The sequence below is a fragment of the Nerophis ophidion genome, linkage group LG23, assembly GCF_033978795.1.
Source record: "Nerophis ophidion isolate RoL-2023_Sa linkage group LG23, RoL_Noph_v1.0, whole genome shotgun sequence".
Lineage (NCBI taxonomy): Eukaryota > Metazoa > Chordata > Actinopteri > Syngnathiformes > Syngnathidae > Nerophis > Nerophis ophidion.
Window position 1 is genome coordinate 41,764,707 of NC_084633.1, and position 19,526 is coordinate 41,784,232.

The following is a 19,526-nucleotide window of genomic DNA, read 5'->3' on the forward strand; positions in this document are numbered from 1 at the left end:
TCAGACCACAGAACACTTTTCCACTTTGCATCAGTCCATCTTAGATGAGCTCGGGCCCAGCAAACCCGGCGGCGTTCCTCGGTGTTGTTGATAAATGGCTTTCACTTTGCAAAGTAGAGTTTTAACTTTCCCTTACAGATGTAGCGACGAACTGTAGTTACTGACAATGGTTTTATGAAGTGTTCCTGAGCCCATGTGGTGATATCCTTTACACACTGATGTCGCTTTTTGATGCAGTACCGCCTGAGGGATCAAAGGTCCGTAATATCATTGCTTACGTGCAGTGATTTCTCCAGATTCTTTGAACCTTTTGATGGTTTTACGGACCGTAGATGGTAAAATCCCTAAATTCCGTTGAGAAATGTTGTTTTAAAACTGTTCAACAATTTGCTTACAAAGTGGTGACCCTCGCTCCATCCTTGTTTGTGAAAGACTGAGCATTTTTCGGGAAGCTGTTTTTATACCCAATCATGGCACCCACCTGTTCCCAGTTAGCCTGCACAGCTGTGGGATGTTCCAAATAAGTGTTTGATGAGCATTCCTATTTATCAGTATTTACGGCCACCTTTCCCAACTTCTTTGTCACGTTTTGCTGGCATCAAATTCTAAAGTTAATGATTATTTGCAGAACAACATTTTTTTTATCAGTTTGAACATCAAATATGTTGTTTTTTTAGCATATTCAACTGAATATGGGTTGAAAAGGATTTGCAAATCATTGTATTCTGTTTATATTTACATCTAACACAATTTTCCGACTCATATGGAAACAGGGTGTGTAGTAGTTGGGGATTGAACCAGTAACCCTCACGTTGCTGGCACAGCCACTCTCCCAACTGCGCCACGCCATCTCCGTCCCGCTGAAATTGTAAGATTTCCACATACTGCATATGCCTAAAAGTTGTCCTTAATATCTGCACCAAATGAAATTTGGCTAAATTCCTGTGCCATCAATGTAAAGCACTTAACACAGGGGTGTCAAAGTCAAGGCCCGCGGGCCAGATCTAATATCCAATAATATCTAATGTAATATAATACTCCATCAGGTCCCAGGGACCCCATCAAGTCATAAAAATGGGGTCCCACAGTACATTTTTGAGCTCCCACTTTTTGGCAACAGTTTTGAAAACAAATGATAAATGTATTCATTATCCTGTTGTATCTCACATTCTATACTGTGTTTTGGAAAAAGGTTGTCGTAAACGTTACTCTCATTCATAAAAATACAGCAGAAAACACATTTTTAGGCACATGTTATAAACATTCATTCGCTTTCTTATTTCCTTCATGAATCTAAACTTTACCACTCTATTTTTATATTTTTATTGTAATATTTCTAGGGATGCACCGAAATGAAAATTTGTGGCCGAAGCCGAATAATGAATGTAGTTTTTCACATTTTTTTTTAATATTGCATAAGTAGCCTGGAATAAATATTTAGATATGTTTTTCAAAATAAAGTCATTTTTTATTGAATATTGAAATTTTTTTAATAATCCAGTAGCCTTTGCTTTTCAAAAGCACAAAGTTTTTCATTTATATTAGGCCTTCAAACAAAACATGCATTCCAAAAAAAAATGAAGTGCATTAAAGTGGATAAACCCACAACAAATGAATTGTCCTTTTGGCAAAAGTCTGCTTAGCCACAGTAGATATGCTAATAATGTAAACAGAAGGCTCAAATAAATCTCAATAAGTGTGTGCTTGTAACCTCATACACTTATACAGGTAGCCTACACAACAGGCTAATAATGTAAACAGAGGCCCCACTAAATCTCAATAAATGTGTGCATGTAACCTCATACACTTATACAGGTAGCCTACACAACAGGCTAATAAAGTAAACAGAGGCCCCACTAAATCTCAATAAGTGTGTGCTTGTAACCTCATACACTTATACAGGTACACAACATATCCCAACGTCACTGCACGTTGGTTGATTGCGTCACCGCGTCAAAAAATTGCGTCACACGCCACTATTCGGCCTTGCTTTTAACTCATTCCACCGAAGGCCGAATGTGGCTTTTTTTGCCATATTCGGCCGAATATATTCGGTTACCAATTAATCGGTGCATCCCTAAATATTTCCAGAATGTTTGTTCCATTTTTAGCCAAGGAAAACAATCTGAAGCTGTCTTTATTTTGTACTTTGAATGCTACAATTTGAATAGTCCGGCCCCCGTGTGCACACATGTCCCTCCATGCGGCCCCCGAGCTAAAATGACTTTGCCACCCCTGACTTAACATAAAGCCAATGTAGAGGATCAGTTGTGTGGAGTGACTTCTTTCTTTCCATATTGACATGTACAGTATATTGCATTTTTCAGCATTTGTTGGCACAAATAGATCTGTGATGGCGAGCTCATAATTCTTTTTCTTCACAGTGGCCTTACTGCCTGAAGCGATGCTCCTACTGCAACTTCAACAAGTACATCCCTAAAGACAACAATAACCACATAATGACCCAGTGTCTTCTGCGGGAGACAGAGACTCTGCTGCAACTTAGTCAAGTGTCCTGGTACTATCGTTGGCCATGTCAGATATTAGTCCCCAAACTGCACCACGCATCTCATTGCACTTGCTTACCCCCTTTGCAGCATCACCTCTGTGTTCTTTGGCGGGGGGACCCCGAGCCTGGCGCACCCCTCCACTGTCTCTGCCTTGCTGGAACTGGTCTCCAGACGTGTGGGCCTTGCAGATACAACCGAGGTCACCTTGGAGGTCAATCCAACTCCTGAGGGGAGGTCAAAGTTGAAGGATTTTAGCCAAGCAGGGGTTAACCGTTTCTCCATTGGGGTGCAGGCAAGTTTCATGTTGTAGATACACCTCAATGTTATGCAGCCATCTATACATTTTATGTACGGCTGAGCTGATTGAAACTTGTATTAGTAGATTGCACAGTACAGTACATATTCCGTACAATTGACCACTAAATGGTAACACCCCAATAAGTTTTTCAACTTGTTTAAGTCGGGGTCCACGTAAATCAATTCATGGTAAGCCTAATGAAGCCTAATGATGGTATTTCATTCATGATTAATAACTACTTGGAAGATATATGGGATAAGGGGCTTAGGCGGAAGAGCGGCCGTGCCAGCAACTCGAGGGTTGCAGGTTCGATCCCAGCTTCTGCCATCCTAATCATGGCCGTTCTATCTTGAGCAAGGCGCTTCACCCAATTTTCTCCCAGTGGCATCTACACTGGTGTATGAATGTACAGGACTCCCATGAAAAAGAAATTCTTGAGTGTTTAGAAAAGTGCGATATAAATCTAAGTTATTTAATCTCAATGGGACATTCTTTGCTAAATAGAGGCTAGAAAAATAACAATTTAGAGGAATTTGATTTGTTTTTACATATTTGAAATATTTAGGTTTGTTATGGTTGGAGGAGGGAGTTGTGACGACACAGTTCCACAAGGGGGCAATATTGCTCTATGTATTTATTATATGTATCAACATCCCTCCATCCATTTACCACCGCTTATTCCCTTTGGGTTCGTGAGGGGCGCTGGTGCCTATCTCAGCTACAATCAGGCGGAAGGTGGTGTACACCCTGGACAAGTCACCTTTTGTATCAACAATACAATATAATGAAGAATGAACAATATCCTAAATAAACTTTAGAAAGGAGTGTGACTAAATTCAAGAGTGTGTATGGTGTGAGATTATGTGAAGCAGTTATCTGTCGAGTGTTACCGGAAGTCCAAGAGGGTGAGGCAAAAAGGATGTTCTTAAGCAGGCGAAAGATCCAGGGGCGAGAGAGAGAGGCGTCAGAGTCTGTGTCCATGCCAGGGGGTCGAGATCCGGGAAGGCAGTTGAGATCCAGGTAAGAAAGTACAAGGGAGCGGGACGCACAGCTCGAAACCAAGGCAATGGAAGGAAAACACTGTGGGCACAAGGGAGAATACCGGGGACAATTCAAGAAGAAATAGGGAGCATAAGGCTTGTCGGCTTACGGTACATCATAGATAACTAAGTTTCCACCAGGATCCTTGGGTCTACTGCTCCTTATACAGCTCGCCCTCATCAGTACCAGGTGTGCAGATTGCCGATCGCCCACAGCCTTGCCGGCATGTGGGCGTGACGCGGCCGAGGCGAGCAGGGGCATGTCTATGTGTGCTGCCAGCGGAGGTGCTGGTAGACCCAGCTGCTGGGGAAAAGCGGGTTTGAGCCCGCGCCGTGACAAATTTTTTGCTATAATTAATTTGCTTTAAACATTGAAGCCAAATAAAACAAACAGTGTAAATACAGTTCAACATAGCTAGCAAACCTTTGGGTATTCACTTTCCACCACTCTTCTATATTTTCCTGAGAATGTTCTAAACATGGAGAGGAGCCAGATGAGGTGGTTCAAGCATCTGCTCAGGATGCCACCCGAACGCCTCCCTAGGGAGGTGTTTAGGGCACATCCGACCGGCAGGAGGCCTCGGGGAAGAACCAGGACTCGTTGGGAAGACTATGTCTCCCGGCTGGCCTGAGAACGCCTCGGGATCCCCCGGGATGAGCTGGACCAAGTGGCTGGGGAGAGCGAAGTCTGGGCTTCTCTGCTTAGGGTGCTCTCCCCGCGACCCGACCTCGGATAAGCGGAAGAAAATGGATGGATGTTCTGTAAATCTGATTAAATGCCATTGTCGCTCGCAGGCTTCATGTTAAATTTCAATCTCCCTTCTTTGATTTAATGGCAGCCTCTGCAGGTGGTGTTCTTCATGTGGCCTCCACCGCCTTCTTTGGAGTACTACTATACAACATGCTGTGGCGTTATCAACACCAACAATCAATCCACTAATCAATTTGTATCCCCACTTGTGACCTCCGTGTCTAATTCTACTTTCAATCCTTCAGTCTTTGCAGCAAGAGAGCTTAAAACTCTTGGGCCGAGACCACAGCCCCAAGCAGGCTGTGCAGACCATAGAGGAGGCTCGCAGGCTGTGCCCGGGCAGGGTGTCGGTAGACGTCATATTCGGACGCCCCAACCAAACCTTGCAATCCTGGGAGGCGGAGTTGTCAGAGCTGCTGATGCTGAGCGACCAGCATGTGTCCCTCTACCAGCTGACCCCGGAGCGAGGGACCTTACTCTTTAAACAGCTACAAGGCGGTGAAGTGGCGTTGCCCGACGAGCACCAGATGGCGGAGATGTATGAGAGCGCCAGGAGGATGCTACAGGAGCACGGATTCCAGCAGTACGAGGTGTCAAACTTTGCCAGACATGTGAGTCTGAAATGTGTGTCCTCTTTAAAGATCACCAGCACACACCTTCGGATAGACTTGTGCCATCTAAGTACAAAACCCAAACACAGGGAAGTCGTCACATTGTGTAAATGGTAAATGAAAAGAGAATACAATGATTTGCAAATCCTTTTAAACTTATATCCAATTGAATAGACTGCAAAGACAAGATATTTAAAGTTCACACTGAGAAACTACTTTTTTTTTTTGCAAATAATCATGAACACATTGCAAAAAAGTTGTCAGAGAGGCATTTTTACCAGTGTGTTACATGGCCTTTCCTTTTAACAACACTCAGTAAAGTTTTGGGGAGTAAAGAGACACATTTTTGAAGTGGAATTCTTTCCCATTCTTGCTTGATGTACAGCTTAAGTTGTTCAACAGTCTCCTGCCTCATATTTTAGCCTTCACACATTTTCAATGGGAGACAGGTCTGGACTACAAGCAGGCCAGTCTAGTACCCACACTCTTTTACTATGAAGCTTGGCATTGTCTTGCTGAAATAAGCAGGGGCGTCCATGATAACATTGCTTGGATGGCAACATATGTTTGATCCAAAACTTGTATGTACTTTCAGCATTAATGCTGCCTTCACAGATGTGTAAGTTACCCACGCCTTAGCGACTAATACACCCCCATACCATCACACATGCTGCCTTTTACACTTTCACCCTAGAACAATCCGAATGGTTCTATTCTTCTTTGGTCCGGAGGACACCACGTCCACAGTTTACCAAAACAATTTGAAAAGAGGACTCGTCAGACCACAGAACACTTTTCCACTTTGCATCAGTCCATCTTAGATGAGCTCGGGCCCAGCGAAGCCGGCAGCATTTTTGGGTGTTGTTGATAAATGGCTTTCGCTTTGCACAGTAGAGTTTTAACTTGCACTTACAAATATAGCGAACAACGGTAGTTACTGACAGTGTTTGTTTTTTTAAGTGTTCCTGAGCCCATGCGGTGATATCCTTTGCACACTGATGTCGCTTTTTGATGCATTAGCGCCTGAGGGATGGAAGGTGTGTAATATCATAGCTTACATGCAGTGATTTCTCCACATTCTCTGAACCTTTTGATGATATTACAGAGCGTAGATGGTGAAATCCCTAAATTCCTTGCAATAGATGCTTGAGAAATGTTGTTCTTAAAAAATTTGCTCAGGCATTTGTTGGCAAAGTGTTGACGCTCGCCCCGTCCTTGTTTGTGAATGAGTGAGCATTTCATGGAAGCTGCATTTATAGCCAATCATGGCACCCACCTGTTCCCATTTAGCCTGTTCACCTGTGGAATGTTCCACATAAGTGTTTGATGAGCATTTCTCAACTTTCTCAGTCTTTTTTGCCAGTTGTGCTAGCTTTTTTGAAATATGTTGCAAGCATCAAATTAAAAATAAGCTAATATTTGCTAAAGTTTTCCAGTTCGAATGTTACATATCTTGTCTTTGCAGTCTAGTCAATTGAATATAAGTCGAAGAGGATTTGTTGTATTCTCTTTTTATTTACCTTTTACACAAGGTGACAACTTCACTGCTTTGGGGTTTTGTACAAGCCAGTCAACTTCAAGTAAAGTGTTGGCGATCCGGGAGACTACCTCTGATCTTAGCTCAATAGTAGTGTGCTGATCTCTCACATGGGCGAGCTTGGGGCAGTTGGAAAAAAACAACACAGTCGAGAGGGAGCGAGTAACCAATCGCTAGACGAAGCCGAGCTGTTTGTGATTGACAGCTGTGAACACCAATATCTGCACTTCATTTCAACATGCAATACATGTTTACAGTACACATGTGTCTAAAACTAAACATGTAAATCAAAAAGGCAGACATTTTGCCGTGTTATTATTGTTAGTGTAGGCTTATCATGTGTCTGCTGAGTGTAAATAAAATGGAAATCAAAATAATGCCCCTCCCACCTCCAAAGACATGCACCCGGGGATAGGCCCCTCCCACCTCCAAAGACATGCACCCGGGGATAGGCCCCTCCCACCTCCAAAGACATGCACCTGGGAATAGGCCCCTCCCACCTCCAAAGACATGCACCTGGGAATAGGCCCCTCCCACCTCCAAAGACATGCACCCGGGGATAGGCCCCTCCCACCTCCAAAGACATGCACCTGGGAATAGGCCCCTCCCACCTCCAAAGACATGCACCTGGGGATAGGCCCCTCCCACCTCCAAAGACATGCACCTGGGGATAGGCCCCTCCCACCTCCAAAGACATGCACCTGGGAATAGGCCCCTCCCACCTCCAAAGACATGCACCCGGGGATAGGCCCCTCCCACCTCCAAAGACATGCACCTGGGGATAGGCCCCTCCCACCTCCAAAGACATGCACCTGGGGATAGGCCCCTCCCACCTCCAAAGACATGCACCTGGGAATAGGCCCCTCCCACCTCCAAAGATATGCACCTGGGGATAGGCCCCTCCCACCTCCAAAGACATGCACCTGGGAATAAGCCCCTCCCACCTCCAAGGATATGCACCTGGGGGTAGGCCCCTCCCACCTCCAAAGACATGCACCTGGGGATAGGTCCCTCCCACCTCCAAAGACATGCACCTGGAGATAGGTTGATTGGCAACACTAAATGGTCCCTAGTGTGTGAATGTTGTCTGTCTATCTGTGTTGGCCCTGCCATGGGGTAGTGACTTGTCCTGGGTGTACCCCGCCTTCCAACCGAATGCTGCTGAGATAGGCTCCAGCACCCCCCGTGACCCCAAAAGGGACAAGCGATAGAAAATGTATGGATGGATGTGTGGAAACGATGGTTATACATTATTGATTGCAATATTGCATAATATTAACATTTAAATAGTTTTCCATTTCATGCAGTGGACATATATTATTTTTGTCAAAATGGAAAGAACGAGAATACATTTAGTATGAAAAAATCAGGCACATCATATTCGGCAACCCACGGCTTTACAGCCGCATGCGGCTCTTTAGCGCCGCCCTAGTGGCTCTCTGGAGCTTTTCAAAAATTTATGAAAAATGGAAAAAGATGAGGGGAAAAATATAAAGATATATTTTTGTTTTAATATAGTTTATGTAGGAGGACAAATATGACACAAAGCTCCCTAATTGTTATAAAGCACACTGTTTATATTAGACATGCTTCACTGATTCGAGTATTTGGCGAGCGCCGTTTTGTCCTACTAATTTTGGCGGTCCTTGAACTCGCCCTAGTTGGTTTACATCAGGGGTCGGGAACCTTTTTGGCTGAGAGAGCCATGAAAGCCAAATATTTTAAAATGTATTTCCATGAGAGCCATTTTTTTTTAACACTGAATACAACTAAATGCAGGCATTTTTAAGTAAGACCAACATTTTTCGAGAGTATTAAGCCTCTTATGAGGTATGGTATAGCTCGGTTGGTAGAGTGGCCATGCCAGCAACTTGAGGGTTCCAGGTTCGATCCCCGCTTCCACCAACTTAGTCACTACCGTTGTGTCCTTGGGCAAGACACTTTACCTCCCAGTGCCACCCGCACTGGTTTAAATATAACTTAGATATTGGGTTTCTCTATGTAAAGGCCCTGTGATGAGGTGGCGACTTGTCCAGGGTGTAAATGCATACCGCCCGATTGTAGCTGAGAAAGACTCCAGTATCCCCCGTGACACCGAAGGGAATAAACGATAGAAAATAAATGGATGGATGGATGGATATGTAAATAGCGTTGAGTCACTCGAGAAAAGCGCTATATAAATATAATTCACTAATACATTTTAATAACATTGTTATTCTGAAGCTTACCAATAATAAATAAAGTACTTCTTACCATCAATGTGACTTCTTGAACAGGTGTGGTAGAAACGGATGGATGGATTGAAATGCATGAGAAAGTTTTATATTTTTTTAACGTTATTTTTAACACTGTGATTACCGGTGGAATTAATCATTACTTATCCTGTTAAGCAATATCAGCTAAGATTTAACTGAGAGCCAGATGCAGTCATCAAAAGAGCCACATCTGGCTCCAGAGCCATAGGTTCCCTACCCCTGGTTTACATGTATAACTTTCTCCGACTTTCTAAGACGTGATTTATGCCACTTCTTTTTCTGTCTCATTTTGTCCACCAAACTTTAACGTTGTGCATGAATGCACAAAGGTGAGTTTTGTTGATGTTATTGACTTGTGTGGAGTGCTAATCAGACATATTTGGTCACTGCAAGCTAATCGATGCTAACATGCTATTTAGGCTAGCTATATGTACATATTGCATCATTATGTCTCATTTGTAGCTATATTTGAGCTTATTTAGTTTCCTTTAGATCCTCTTAATTCAATTTATATCTCATGACACACTATCTGTATGTAATATGGCTTTAATTTTCTTCCGGCTCCAGACATGTTGTTTTTGTATTTTTGGTCCAATATGGCTCTTTCAACATTTTAGGTTGCTGAGCCCTGTCCTAGGCCATATAACATCATGTGAGCCTTGAGGGCCTTGAGTTTGACACCTGTGCTTAAGAGGCAGTGGCTAGTTCAGTTGAATCAACAGTGCCTTTCCTAATTCACTTAACAATCCATTATTGTTTAATATGATCATTCCTAATGTGTAGATGTCGTTTTTCAGACAATCGTAAGCATTCATTTGACTTATTGTTGTGTTGCGTGTATTTCTCTGCAGAATGCAGTGAGTCATCACAACATGAACTACTGGAAGGCAAGACAATACATCGGTGTTGGTCCAGGTAGCCGCTCAACAATTTGAAGCTGTGGTTTTGGGAGGCAATGTAAACCCACGCCAGTGCGTACGACACAGGGGCACATGGCCGCTTTGTCCCTCTCGCTGAGGGAGGTGTCCAGCGCGAGGCCCGCACACAGACCTTGGAGCCTGACCAATGGATCCGCGAGGTCCGGCAGATGGGACACGGGACAAGAAGGAGGATTCTTCTAGGACGCCTTGAACTGTGAGCTCTTTGCACGTACACGAAGAAGTGTCGGTGTCCCGCACATCAACACCATGCATCAGTCACTGACAAACACAATGTGTGCTGTGCCTGTCCAACATGAGCAAGTGTCTCTACGTCGTGTTCTTGCTGTGGCTCTGCTCTGTTTCTCTACCTGTTGTCTTGTTTGGCAGACTGGAGGAGGCCTTGGTGATGGGCTTGAGAACCACAGAGGGCATCACTCACGAGGTGACACATTCAAATCATCTTGTAGTATACATGACTGGACTCTCACTATTATCTTAGATCCACTATGGACTGGACTCTCACACTATTATGTTGGATCCACTATGGACAGGACTCTCACTATTATGTTAGATCCACTATGGACTGGACTCTCACACTATTATGTTAGATCCACTATGGACTGGACTCTCACTATTATGTTAGATCCACTATGGACTGGACTCTCACACTATTATGTTAGATCCACTATGGACTGGACTCTCACTATTATGTTAGCTCCACTATGGACTGGACTCTCACACTATTATGTTAGATCTACTATGGACTGGACTCTCACACTATTATGTTAGATCCACTATGGACTGGACTCTCACTATTATGTTAGCTCCACTATGGACTGGACTCTCACACTATTATGTTAGATCTACTATGGACTGGACTGTCACTATTATGTTAGATCCACTATGGACTGGACTCTCACTATTATGTTAGATCCACTATGGACTGGACTCTCACTATTATGTTAGATCCACTATGGACTGGACTCTCACTATTATGTTAGATCCACTATGGACTGGACTCTCACACTATTATGTTAGATCCACTATGGACTGGACTCTCACTATTATGTTAGATCCACTATGGACTGGACTCTCACACTATTATGTTAGATCCACTATGGACTGGACTCTCACTATTATGTTAGCTCCACTATGGACTGGACTCTCACACTATTATGTTAGATCTACTATGGACTGGACTGTCACTATTATGTTAGATCCACTATGGACTGGACTCTCACTATTATGTTAGATCCACTATGGACTGGACTATCACTATTATGTTAGATCCACTATGGACTGGACTCTCACTATTATGTTAGATCCACTATGGACTGGACTTTCACAATATTATGTTAGATCCACTATGGCCTGGACTCTCACTATTATGTTAGATTCACTATGGGCTGGACTCTCACACTATTATGTTAGATCCACTATGGACTGGACTCTCACTATTATGTTAGATCCACTATGGACTGGACTTTCACACTATTATGTTAGATCCACTATGGACTGGACTCTCACTATTATGTTAGATCCACTATGGACTGGACTCTCACACTATTATGTTAGATCTACTATGGACTGGACTGTCACTATTATGTTAGATCCACTATGGACTGGACTCTCACTATTATGTTAGATCCACTATGGACTGGACTGTCACTATTATGTTAGATCCACTATGGACTGGACTCTCACACTATTATGTTAGATCCACTATGGACTGGACTCTCACTATTATGTTAGATCCACTATGGACTGGACTCTCACTATTATGTTAGATCCACTATGGACTGGACTCTCACTATTATGTTAGATCCACTATGGACTGGACTCTCACACTATTATGTTAGATCTACTATGGACTGGACTGTCACTATTATGTTAGATCCACTATGGACTGGACTCTCACACTATTATGTTAGATCCACTATGGACTGGACTCTCACTATTATGTTGGATCTACTATGGACTGGACTGTCACTATTATGTTAGATCCACTATGGACTGGACTCTAACAATGTTATGTTGGATTCACTATGGAACCACTATATATATATATATATATATATATATATATATATATATATATATATATATATATATGCATACATATATATATTTATATGTATGTATGTGTATACATGCATGCTTTGGATCACCTGCCTTGAAAGAAAATAATGTTTGCCTTGGTGCCCTAAAATATGAGACCTCCTTGAAGGCAACACTTGCCTTGACCTTAAAAAGGTAAACATTTGAGGCATGGCATCATATAATAAAGCGTAAAAAAGCGGTACACAAAAAATACTAAACCTGCACCACAGCTACATTGCAGTTCTCTTCACCGTGTGATCATTTGAATTCAAGTTACTACCTATTTGGGCGGTATAGCTCGGTTGGTAGAGTCGCCGTGCCAGCAACTTGAGAGTTCCCGGTTCGATCCCCGCTCCCGCCATCCTCGTCACTGCCGTTGTGTCCTTGGGCAAGACACTTGACCCACCTGCTCCCAGTGCCACCCACACTGCTAGAAATGTCACTTTGAGTCACGAGAGAAAAAGCGTTATATAAAATATAGTTCACTTCACTTTTGTATTTTCAAAGTTATTAGAATGAGTTCTGCCTTTATTATTTTTACATGACAAATGTGTTCAGGGACACTATAAAAATGATGTATTAAAGCTCATATTACAGGTGATCCTTGTTTCACGACGTTCTGTGCGACGTTTCTTGGTTTCGGAATGTACTTTGCTAAATTATTAATGGTGTATAAAAAAGGGGAACTAGTTTCGTGCAAGCAGCAGAGGAATATGTGCACATAGTAATACTTGGAAGGAGTATTGTGTATCTACATTTTTTCACTTTAATCACCATTATATCTCCTAAGTGTGAGGCAGACTCTTCTTCGGGCAAAGAGGAAGTGAAATTAGGCAACATAAAAGGTTGAGACGCTGGTCAAGCTGGTGCTGTGCAACACAAAAGACAGACCACCATGCTTCTGGGATTTAATATAGACAAACTTCACTTCCTGTCGGTTTAATGATGTAGGTACTGCAGTAATACTCCATGTGGAGGATACAGCAACACTTCTAATTGGCTTTTTTGGGGGCCGGGGAGAAGGACTGGCAGCTGTTCAGTCCACAGCTGGACCTTGGTGACATCTTCGGCTCATCCGCTGACGTCCAAGATTTCTTCCACGGATGCTCTCTGATCCTCGACGACAAGTGAATAACTCAGGAAGCCAATGTTCTCTCACGCCAGTGCCTGAATCTGCTCTTCTTATGTGTCATTTCTTCTTCCCTGTAGAGGCTTGCGCTGCTCAAGGGATGGTCTGGCCTTACTGGACAGCATGCTGCCCACCCTGCTGCTGGAACTGGAGAGGAAAATCCCCCAGCCCCCAAAAGAGTCCTGTAAGTCACAATGACAAACATTTCCATGAATAGTCCTTATTTGGATTAAAGCTTGAAAAAAGTGAATGTTATCGATGAAGCACTTCTCACAGAGAGTGCTTCATGTTGTTAAAATACAATCAAAACAAGCATACAGCATGATGCAACAACACAAACATTGAAAATAAAATAATAAATATGATAATAAAAATAATATGTAAAATAATAAAACAATGAAATTGTCAGGATCAAACACTGATGACATCTATTAAACAAGACAAGAAGCAAGGAATTAAACAAGGACAGGATTAAATGTGGCTCAATTGAGGAGAAACGCATTTTATTTGGACTTTCCCTGATTACATGGCAATAGCTGTTTCTATGGGAGGGGGGTCGTAAACAGCCATCGCCTTTGTTACAAAACAGTTCAAAGAAAAGGTGCCTGGAGGAGACTCGGGTCCTGCTTCCTCTCCGCTTTGTAGATCTCGGGTCAAGACAATATTCCATCCATCTTCTTCCGCTTATCTGAGGTCGGGTCTCGGGGGCAGCAACCTAAGCAGGGAAGCCCAGACTTCCCTCTCCCCAGCCACTTTGTCCTCCCGGGGATCTCGAGGCATTCCCAGGCCAGCCAGGAGACATAGTCTTCCTAACGTGTCCCGGGTCTCCCCTTTGGCCTCCTGACCAGATGCCCGAACCACCTCATCTGGCTCCTCTCGATGTGGAGGAGCACCGGCTTTACTTTGAGTTCCTCCCGGATGGCAGAGCTTCTCACCCTATCTCTAAGGGAGAGACCCAAACTCATTTGGGCCGCTTGTACCCGTGATCTTATCCTTTCGGTCATGACCCAAAGCTCATGACCATAGGTGAGGATGGGAACGTAGATCGACCGGTAAATTGAGAGCTTTGCCTTCCGGCTCAGCTCCTTCTTCACCACAACGGATTGATACAGCGTCTGCATTACTGAAGACGCCGCACCGATCCACCTGTTGATCTCACCATCCACTCTTCCCTCACTTGTGAACAAGACTCTGAAGTACTTGAACTCCTCCACTTGGGGCAGGGTCTCCTCCCCAACCCGGATATGGCACTCCACCCTTTTACAGGCGAGAACCATGGACTCATCCCAGTTGCTTCACAGGATACGAATTAATTCCATGCTGGAATAAGGCTGTAAGACTACAAAATGTGGAAAAAAAGCTTTGAATACTTTCCAGATGCACTGTATAAATTAGATCAAAAACAAAAGCTTTTACAAAGGTAACGTGTTCAATACTGATTGGTATTGTAATAGCCGCCATCCTTTCCGGCAGGGCTGTCAAACGTACGGCCCATAGGCCGTATCAGGCCCGTGGGCGGGTATATTTAGGCCTGCAAGATGAGTTTGTCCAGTAAAACATGAGCTGCAATTTTTGAATGAAAGAAACTGCTGTTCTAAATGTGTCCACTGGATGTCGCAATAGCAATTCAAGTGTAACCCCCGTCACACATGACACTGTTTGAAGATGAGAGGTTGCCGTTCCTCCAATCAGCTGCTCCTGTTGTGACTGGCAGCAGATGGCAGAATACGTGCAAACAATGCACAAGGCATTATTCACTCGATGGATAGAATAACAAAATAGTAAGATGTAAACACTTAAGTCAACATGACCATCATCTTTATAGTTAGAGTTATGTGCAGTGCTCGCAACTTGGTTGGCGGCACGATGCGCACCCTGAACTCCATTGTAAAAATGTGTTTTTCTACATTTGTTGTTTATTTAATTTATTTCCTTAAATCTGCCATGTTCACATTGATTAAAGTTTGTGTGTGATTTTGGCTACGGTGTCATTTTTGACCATTGTTTTGGTAATATTGTAAGAGTAATATTTGAATGATGATAAATTAATGTGTTGTGGCAGATGTGGATGTCACTAATGCTGCGGTTTCAGGAAACACTCAATTGTTTTTACAAACGATAATTAACATTAGTTAATGCTGAACTGCCCACATTAGAATGTTAAACAGGAAGTGCTTAAAATGTAATGGCTTTGTAAAAACACGGAGACAAAGTCCAAGTTCATAGTGATTTTTAAACTGCATCAATTTGGTAAATTATTGGTATTATTCATTATCAATCGCGCTAGTTCTATTGGTATTTGTATTGCTCCATTTGTAGTGTAATAAAGCTCATTGTCATTTCTGTATCATTATTTATCTCACTAACTGCGTCTTTGCTATCACTTTTACCATCATATTTCTACATATCCTATTTGCTGATGTTGCTCTATTGTTGTTGTTGTTATTGTTGTGTTTGCTGTTGTTGTTTTTGTCTCTCTGTCTTATCCCCTTTTGTCCCCACAATTTCCCCTTCTGTCTTTCTTTTTTTCCTCTTTCTATCCCCTCCTGCTGAGGCCCGGCTGCACCAAATGATAATATAAATACATTTAATAAAGTCAAATAAGGCAACAAGAGAAGTATCCTACACTTCTCTTTTGTAAAGTAAATGTGAACAGCCGATACGGGCATCTACATCTACTATATGATTGGTCTGAGAAGCTGGACAGGACAAAAAAATTATTAAATAATAAATAAACTGCATCAATTTTTCAGATTTTTCAACTAAGTTGAAGTGTTTTGCCAAGAGTAATATTTTTAATATGTACATTTTCAGAATGTTGTATTTTTGGCCAAAGTAAAACAAAGAAAACAATATGTCTTTATTTCTTAAGTTACACTATCGAGCATCCCAGACCTTCAGCCATGACCACCAGCAGAGCTCCTTCATGTACGTAGCGTGCGGCCGATCCAGATTTCCTGCCTTCTGTGGACTCTATAGCCCATGGGTAGGGAACCAATGGCTCTCGAGCCAGATGTGGCTCTTTTGATGACTGCATCTGGCTCTCGGATAAATCTGAGCTGACATTGCTTAACAGGATAAGTAATGAATAATTCCACTTGTAATCACAGTGTTAAAAACAACGTTCAAAATATAAAACATTCTCATGCATTTTTATGTTCAAGAAGTTGCGTTAATGGTAAGAAGTAATTTATTTATTATTGGTTAGTGTGGGGCTTGCCCTCCTGGGGGTTCTTCAGACCACCAAGAGCCTGTTTTAGGGTTACAATATTGTTTTATTTTATTTTTCTCTCAGTTGCTTTACAGCAATTGTCTTTTTCTCTTTCGTCCTCACTCGCGCTCTGGCTCCAGCCCCAACCCTGTCTCTCCTCCTGGCTGCTGCTTATAACAGAGCGACAGGTGATTAGATAAAAAGGCCCAGGTGGGCCGTCTACGCACCTGTCGCTGATTTCGAGGCCGGTCCTGGCAACATCCCGCTTTGCTGCAGGCCCGCAGGCCACGCCCCCTCCACAATTAGCTTCAGAATAACAATGTTATTACAAAGAATAAGAGACTTATTATACTCTGGAAATGTTGGTCTTACTTAGAAATGCACGCTTTTAGTTGTGTTCAGTGTATAAAAAAAATATTATATGGCTCTTAGGGAAATACATTTTTAAATATTTGGCTTCTTGGCTCTCTCAGCCAAAAAGGTTCCCGACCCCTGCGATAGCCCTTTCTTCCCCGACCTGCTGTAGCACGTTTTCTTTACTTCTCTTGCCCGACCAGCGGATGTTGATGACCTTCCGCCACATCCACATCTCGCAGCTTTCCAGTCTTCTGAGCTCTTCTTTGCCAAGTGTCCATGTTTCTTGTGCCCCAGACCACTGTCTTGATTATTCTCTTTCTAAAGGACAGACTAAAGACCTTCGTCAGCAGTTCTTTTCTCGTAGAAAACTCATCTTTCGCACGTACGATCCTTGACTGGTTTGTGTGATAGCAAAATTACTTGTACTCGTTTTAATAGATGATGGTCTTTGGACTGGGTACCAAAAGTTGTTTATTGGGCTCAAGAATGTGACACTTAGCAAGAGATATATTATCTGATCAAGCTCTGTCTCCTGTGTCTCTGATGTGACATGTGGACTTTAGTTGACCTGGGCATATGTGTCATTTATTCTTGACCCCCAACAGAGCTAAATTGTTCCCCTTTCCTGAGTGACCCCCTTCCTCTGGGCAAACGACACCCTCTCCCCTTCACAGGACTTTGGGTATTCATTGCACTGGTGTACTGTATGTAAATGAGCATGGAGGGTGGGACTTCTGAGAATGTATAATTGTCATGTCAAATTCTAAAGAGGTTGGAACAAGCTGGAACGAACGGATGTGTCGTTCTGGTTTGGTCTCGCTTTGCAAAGCTTGTTATTATTTGTTTGTTACTTTAATAAATCATTTTAAAACTATTTGTCACTAAAGGATCGTTTTTAAGAAAATTTCCACGACATTTGTAACAGTATCCATCTTGTGCAGTTATACTGCCAAGGTAGCTAAACTGTGTCACCAAGGCAGATTGCAATGTACTCATCCAGATACTTTAAAATCTTCAACAGCATGTTTTTGTTTTTTTACCATTTAGCTCAGGCCTGGGCAATTATTTTGCCTCGGGGGGGCAAATTTATAGATAAAAATGTGTCTGGGGGCCGGTATATCTATCTTCAAAAAGACTAATACAAAACCTCGCAATATTGTCTGATTCAATGCTAAAACGTTATGACAGACCGCCTTTAAGATTGGAATTTTAAACTTTTTTACTGAATGAGACACGCAGAATGTACATGAAAATAAAGAATGTGCGATTTACAATATTAACTATGAATGATAAAACAGTGAATATTGACAACATATGAAGGTCACACCCCCTCTCCATACACATATTTTACAATCAAGCCAAACACAACAAAAATGCAACATACACAGTAAAATATGAACGTGAAGGGTAAAATAAACCCAGCTACAATCTGATATATGTGATATATCACTAAGATTTACAACTTTGTTGTAAAATCTCCTTCCACGTCTGTCCCTGACACCCACATTTCAGGTTCTGGAAACTCTCTGTGGAAACACTCCCCATCCACACTGCTTGGTACCTATTAATTGGATGACCATATTAACTCATTAGATGAGCATAGTAACTAACTACATTACCATAGTAACTAACTAGATAACCATGAATTGATTAACGTGGACCCTGACTTAAACGAGGTGAAAAACTTATTGGGGTGTTACCATTTACTGGTCAATTGTACGGAATATGTACTGTACTGTGCAATCTACTAATAAAAGTATCAATCAATCAAAAAAATCATAGTAACTAATTAGATGACAATAGTAACTAATTGCATTACCATGTAACTATTTAGATCAATCAATCAATGTTTATTTATGTAGCCCTAAATCACAAGTGTCTCAAACGGCTGCACAAGCCACAAAGGCATTGGCGGTTCAGCGCCCACATAAGGGCAAGGAAAAACTCACAACCCAGTGGGACGTCAATGAGAATGACTATGAGATGACAATATTGTTGTTGCCATACAATGACAATAAAGGTATTCTGATAGTAACTAATTAGATGACCATAGGAACTAATTGCATTACTATAGTAACTATTTAGATCAATCAATCAATAAATCAATGTTTATTTATGTAGCCCTAAATCACAAGTGTCTCAAACGGCTGCACAAGCCACAACGACATCGGCGGTCGAGCGCCCACATAAGGGCAAGGAAAAACTCACAACCCAGTGGGACGTCAATGAGAATGACTATGAGATGACAATATTGTTGTTTCCATACAATGACAATAAAGGTATTCTGATAGTAACTATTTAGATGACCATACTAACTAATTAGATGACCATAGGAACTAATTACATTACCATAGTAAGTAATTTGATTGATTGATCGATTGAAACTTTTATTAGTAGATTGCACAGTACAGTACATATTCCCCAAAATTGACCACTAAATGGTAACACCCCAATAAGTTTTTCAACTTGTTTAAGTCGGGGTCCACGTTAATCAATTCATGGTAAAAGATGACCCTAGTAACTAATTATATGACCATAGTAACTAATTAGATGACCGTCTAAAACAGGGGTCGCCCGTAAGGACCAGATGAGTCGCCCGCTGGCCTGTTCTAAAAATAGCTCAAATAGCAGCACTTACCAGTGAGCTGCCTCTATTTTTTAAATTGTATTTATTTATTAGCAAGCTGGTCTCGCTTTGCTGGACATTTTTAATTCTAAGAGAGACAAAACTCAAATAGAATTTGAAAATCCAAGAAAATATTTTAAAGACTTGGACTTCACTTGTTTAAATAAATTCATTTATTTTT

General features: G+C 42.1%; 1 protein-coding gene across 5 annotated transcripts in view; it reads left to right on the top strand.

The window, feature by feature from the left end:
* The window catches only part of rsad1 (radical S-adenosyl methionine domain containing 1), a 42,250-nt gene that overhangs the window by 11,060 nt on the left and 11,664 nt on the right, over positions 1-19,526 (top strand). The window contains exons 2-10 of one of the 5 annotated variants that reach the window (XM_061884660.1): positions 2,385-2,518; positions 2,598-2,802; positions 4,845-5,210; positions 9,854-9,917; positions 9,989-10,136; positions 10,310-10,364; positions 13,046-13,149; positions 13,232-13,335; positions 17,325-17,593. In XM_061884660.1, the coding sequence (XP_061740644.1) occupies positions 2,385-2,518; positions 2,598-2,802; positions 4,845-5,210; positions 9,854-9,917; positions 9,989-10,136; positions 10,310-10,364; positions 13,046-13,149; positions 13,232-13,335; positions 17,325-17,326 (1,182 nt within the window). In that variant the 3' untranslated portion in view covers positions 17,327-17,593. The other 4 variants (XM_061884659.1, XM_061884658.1, XM_061884657.1 and 1 more) reach the window with 4 other exon arrangements.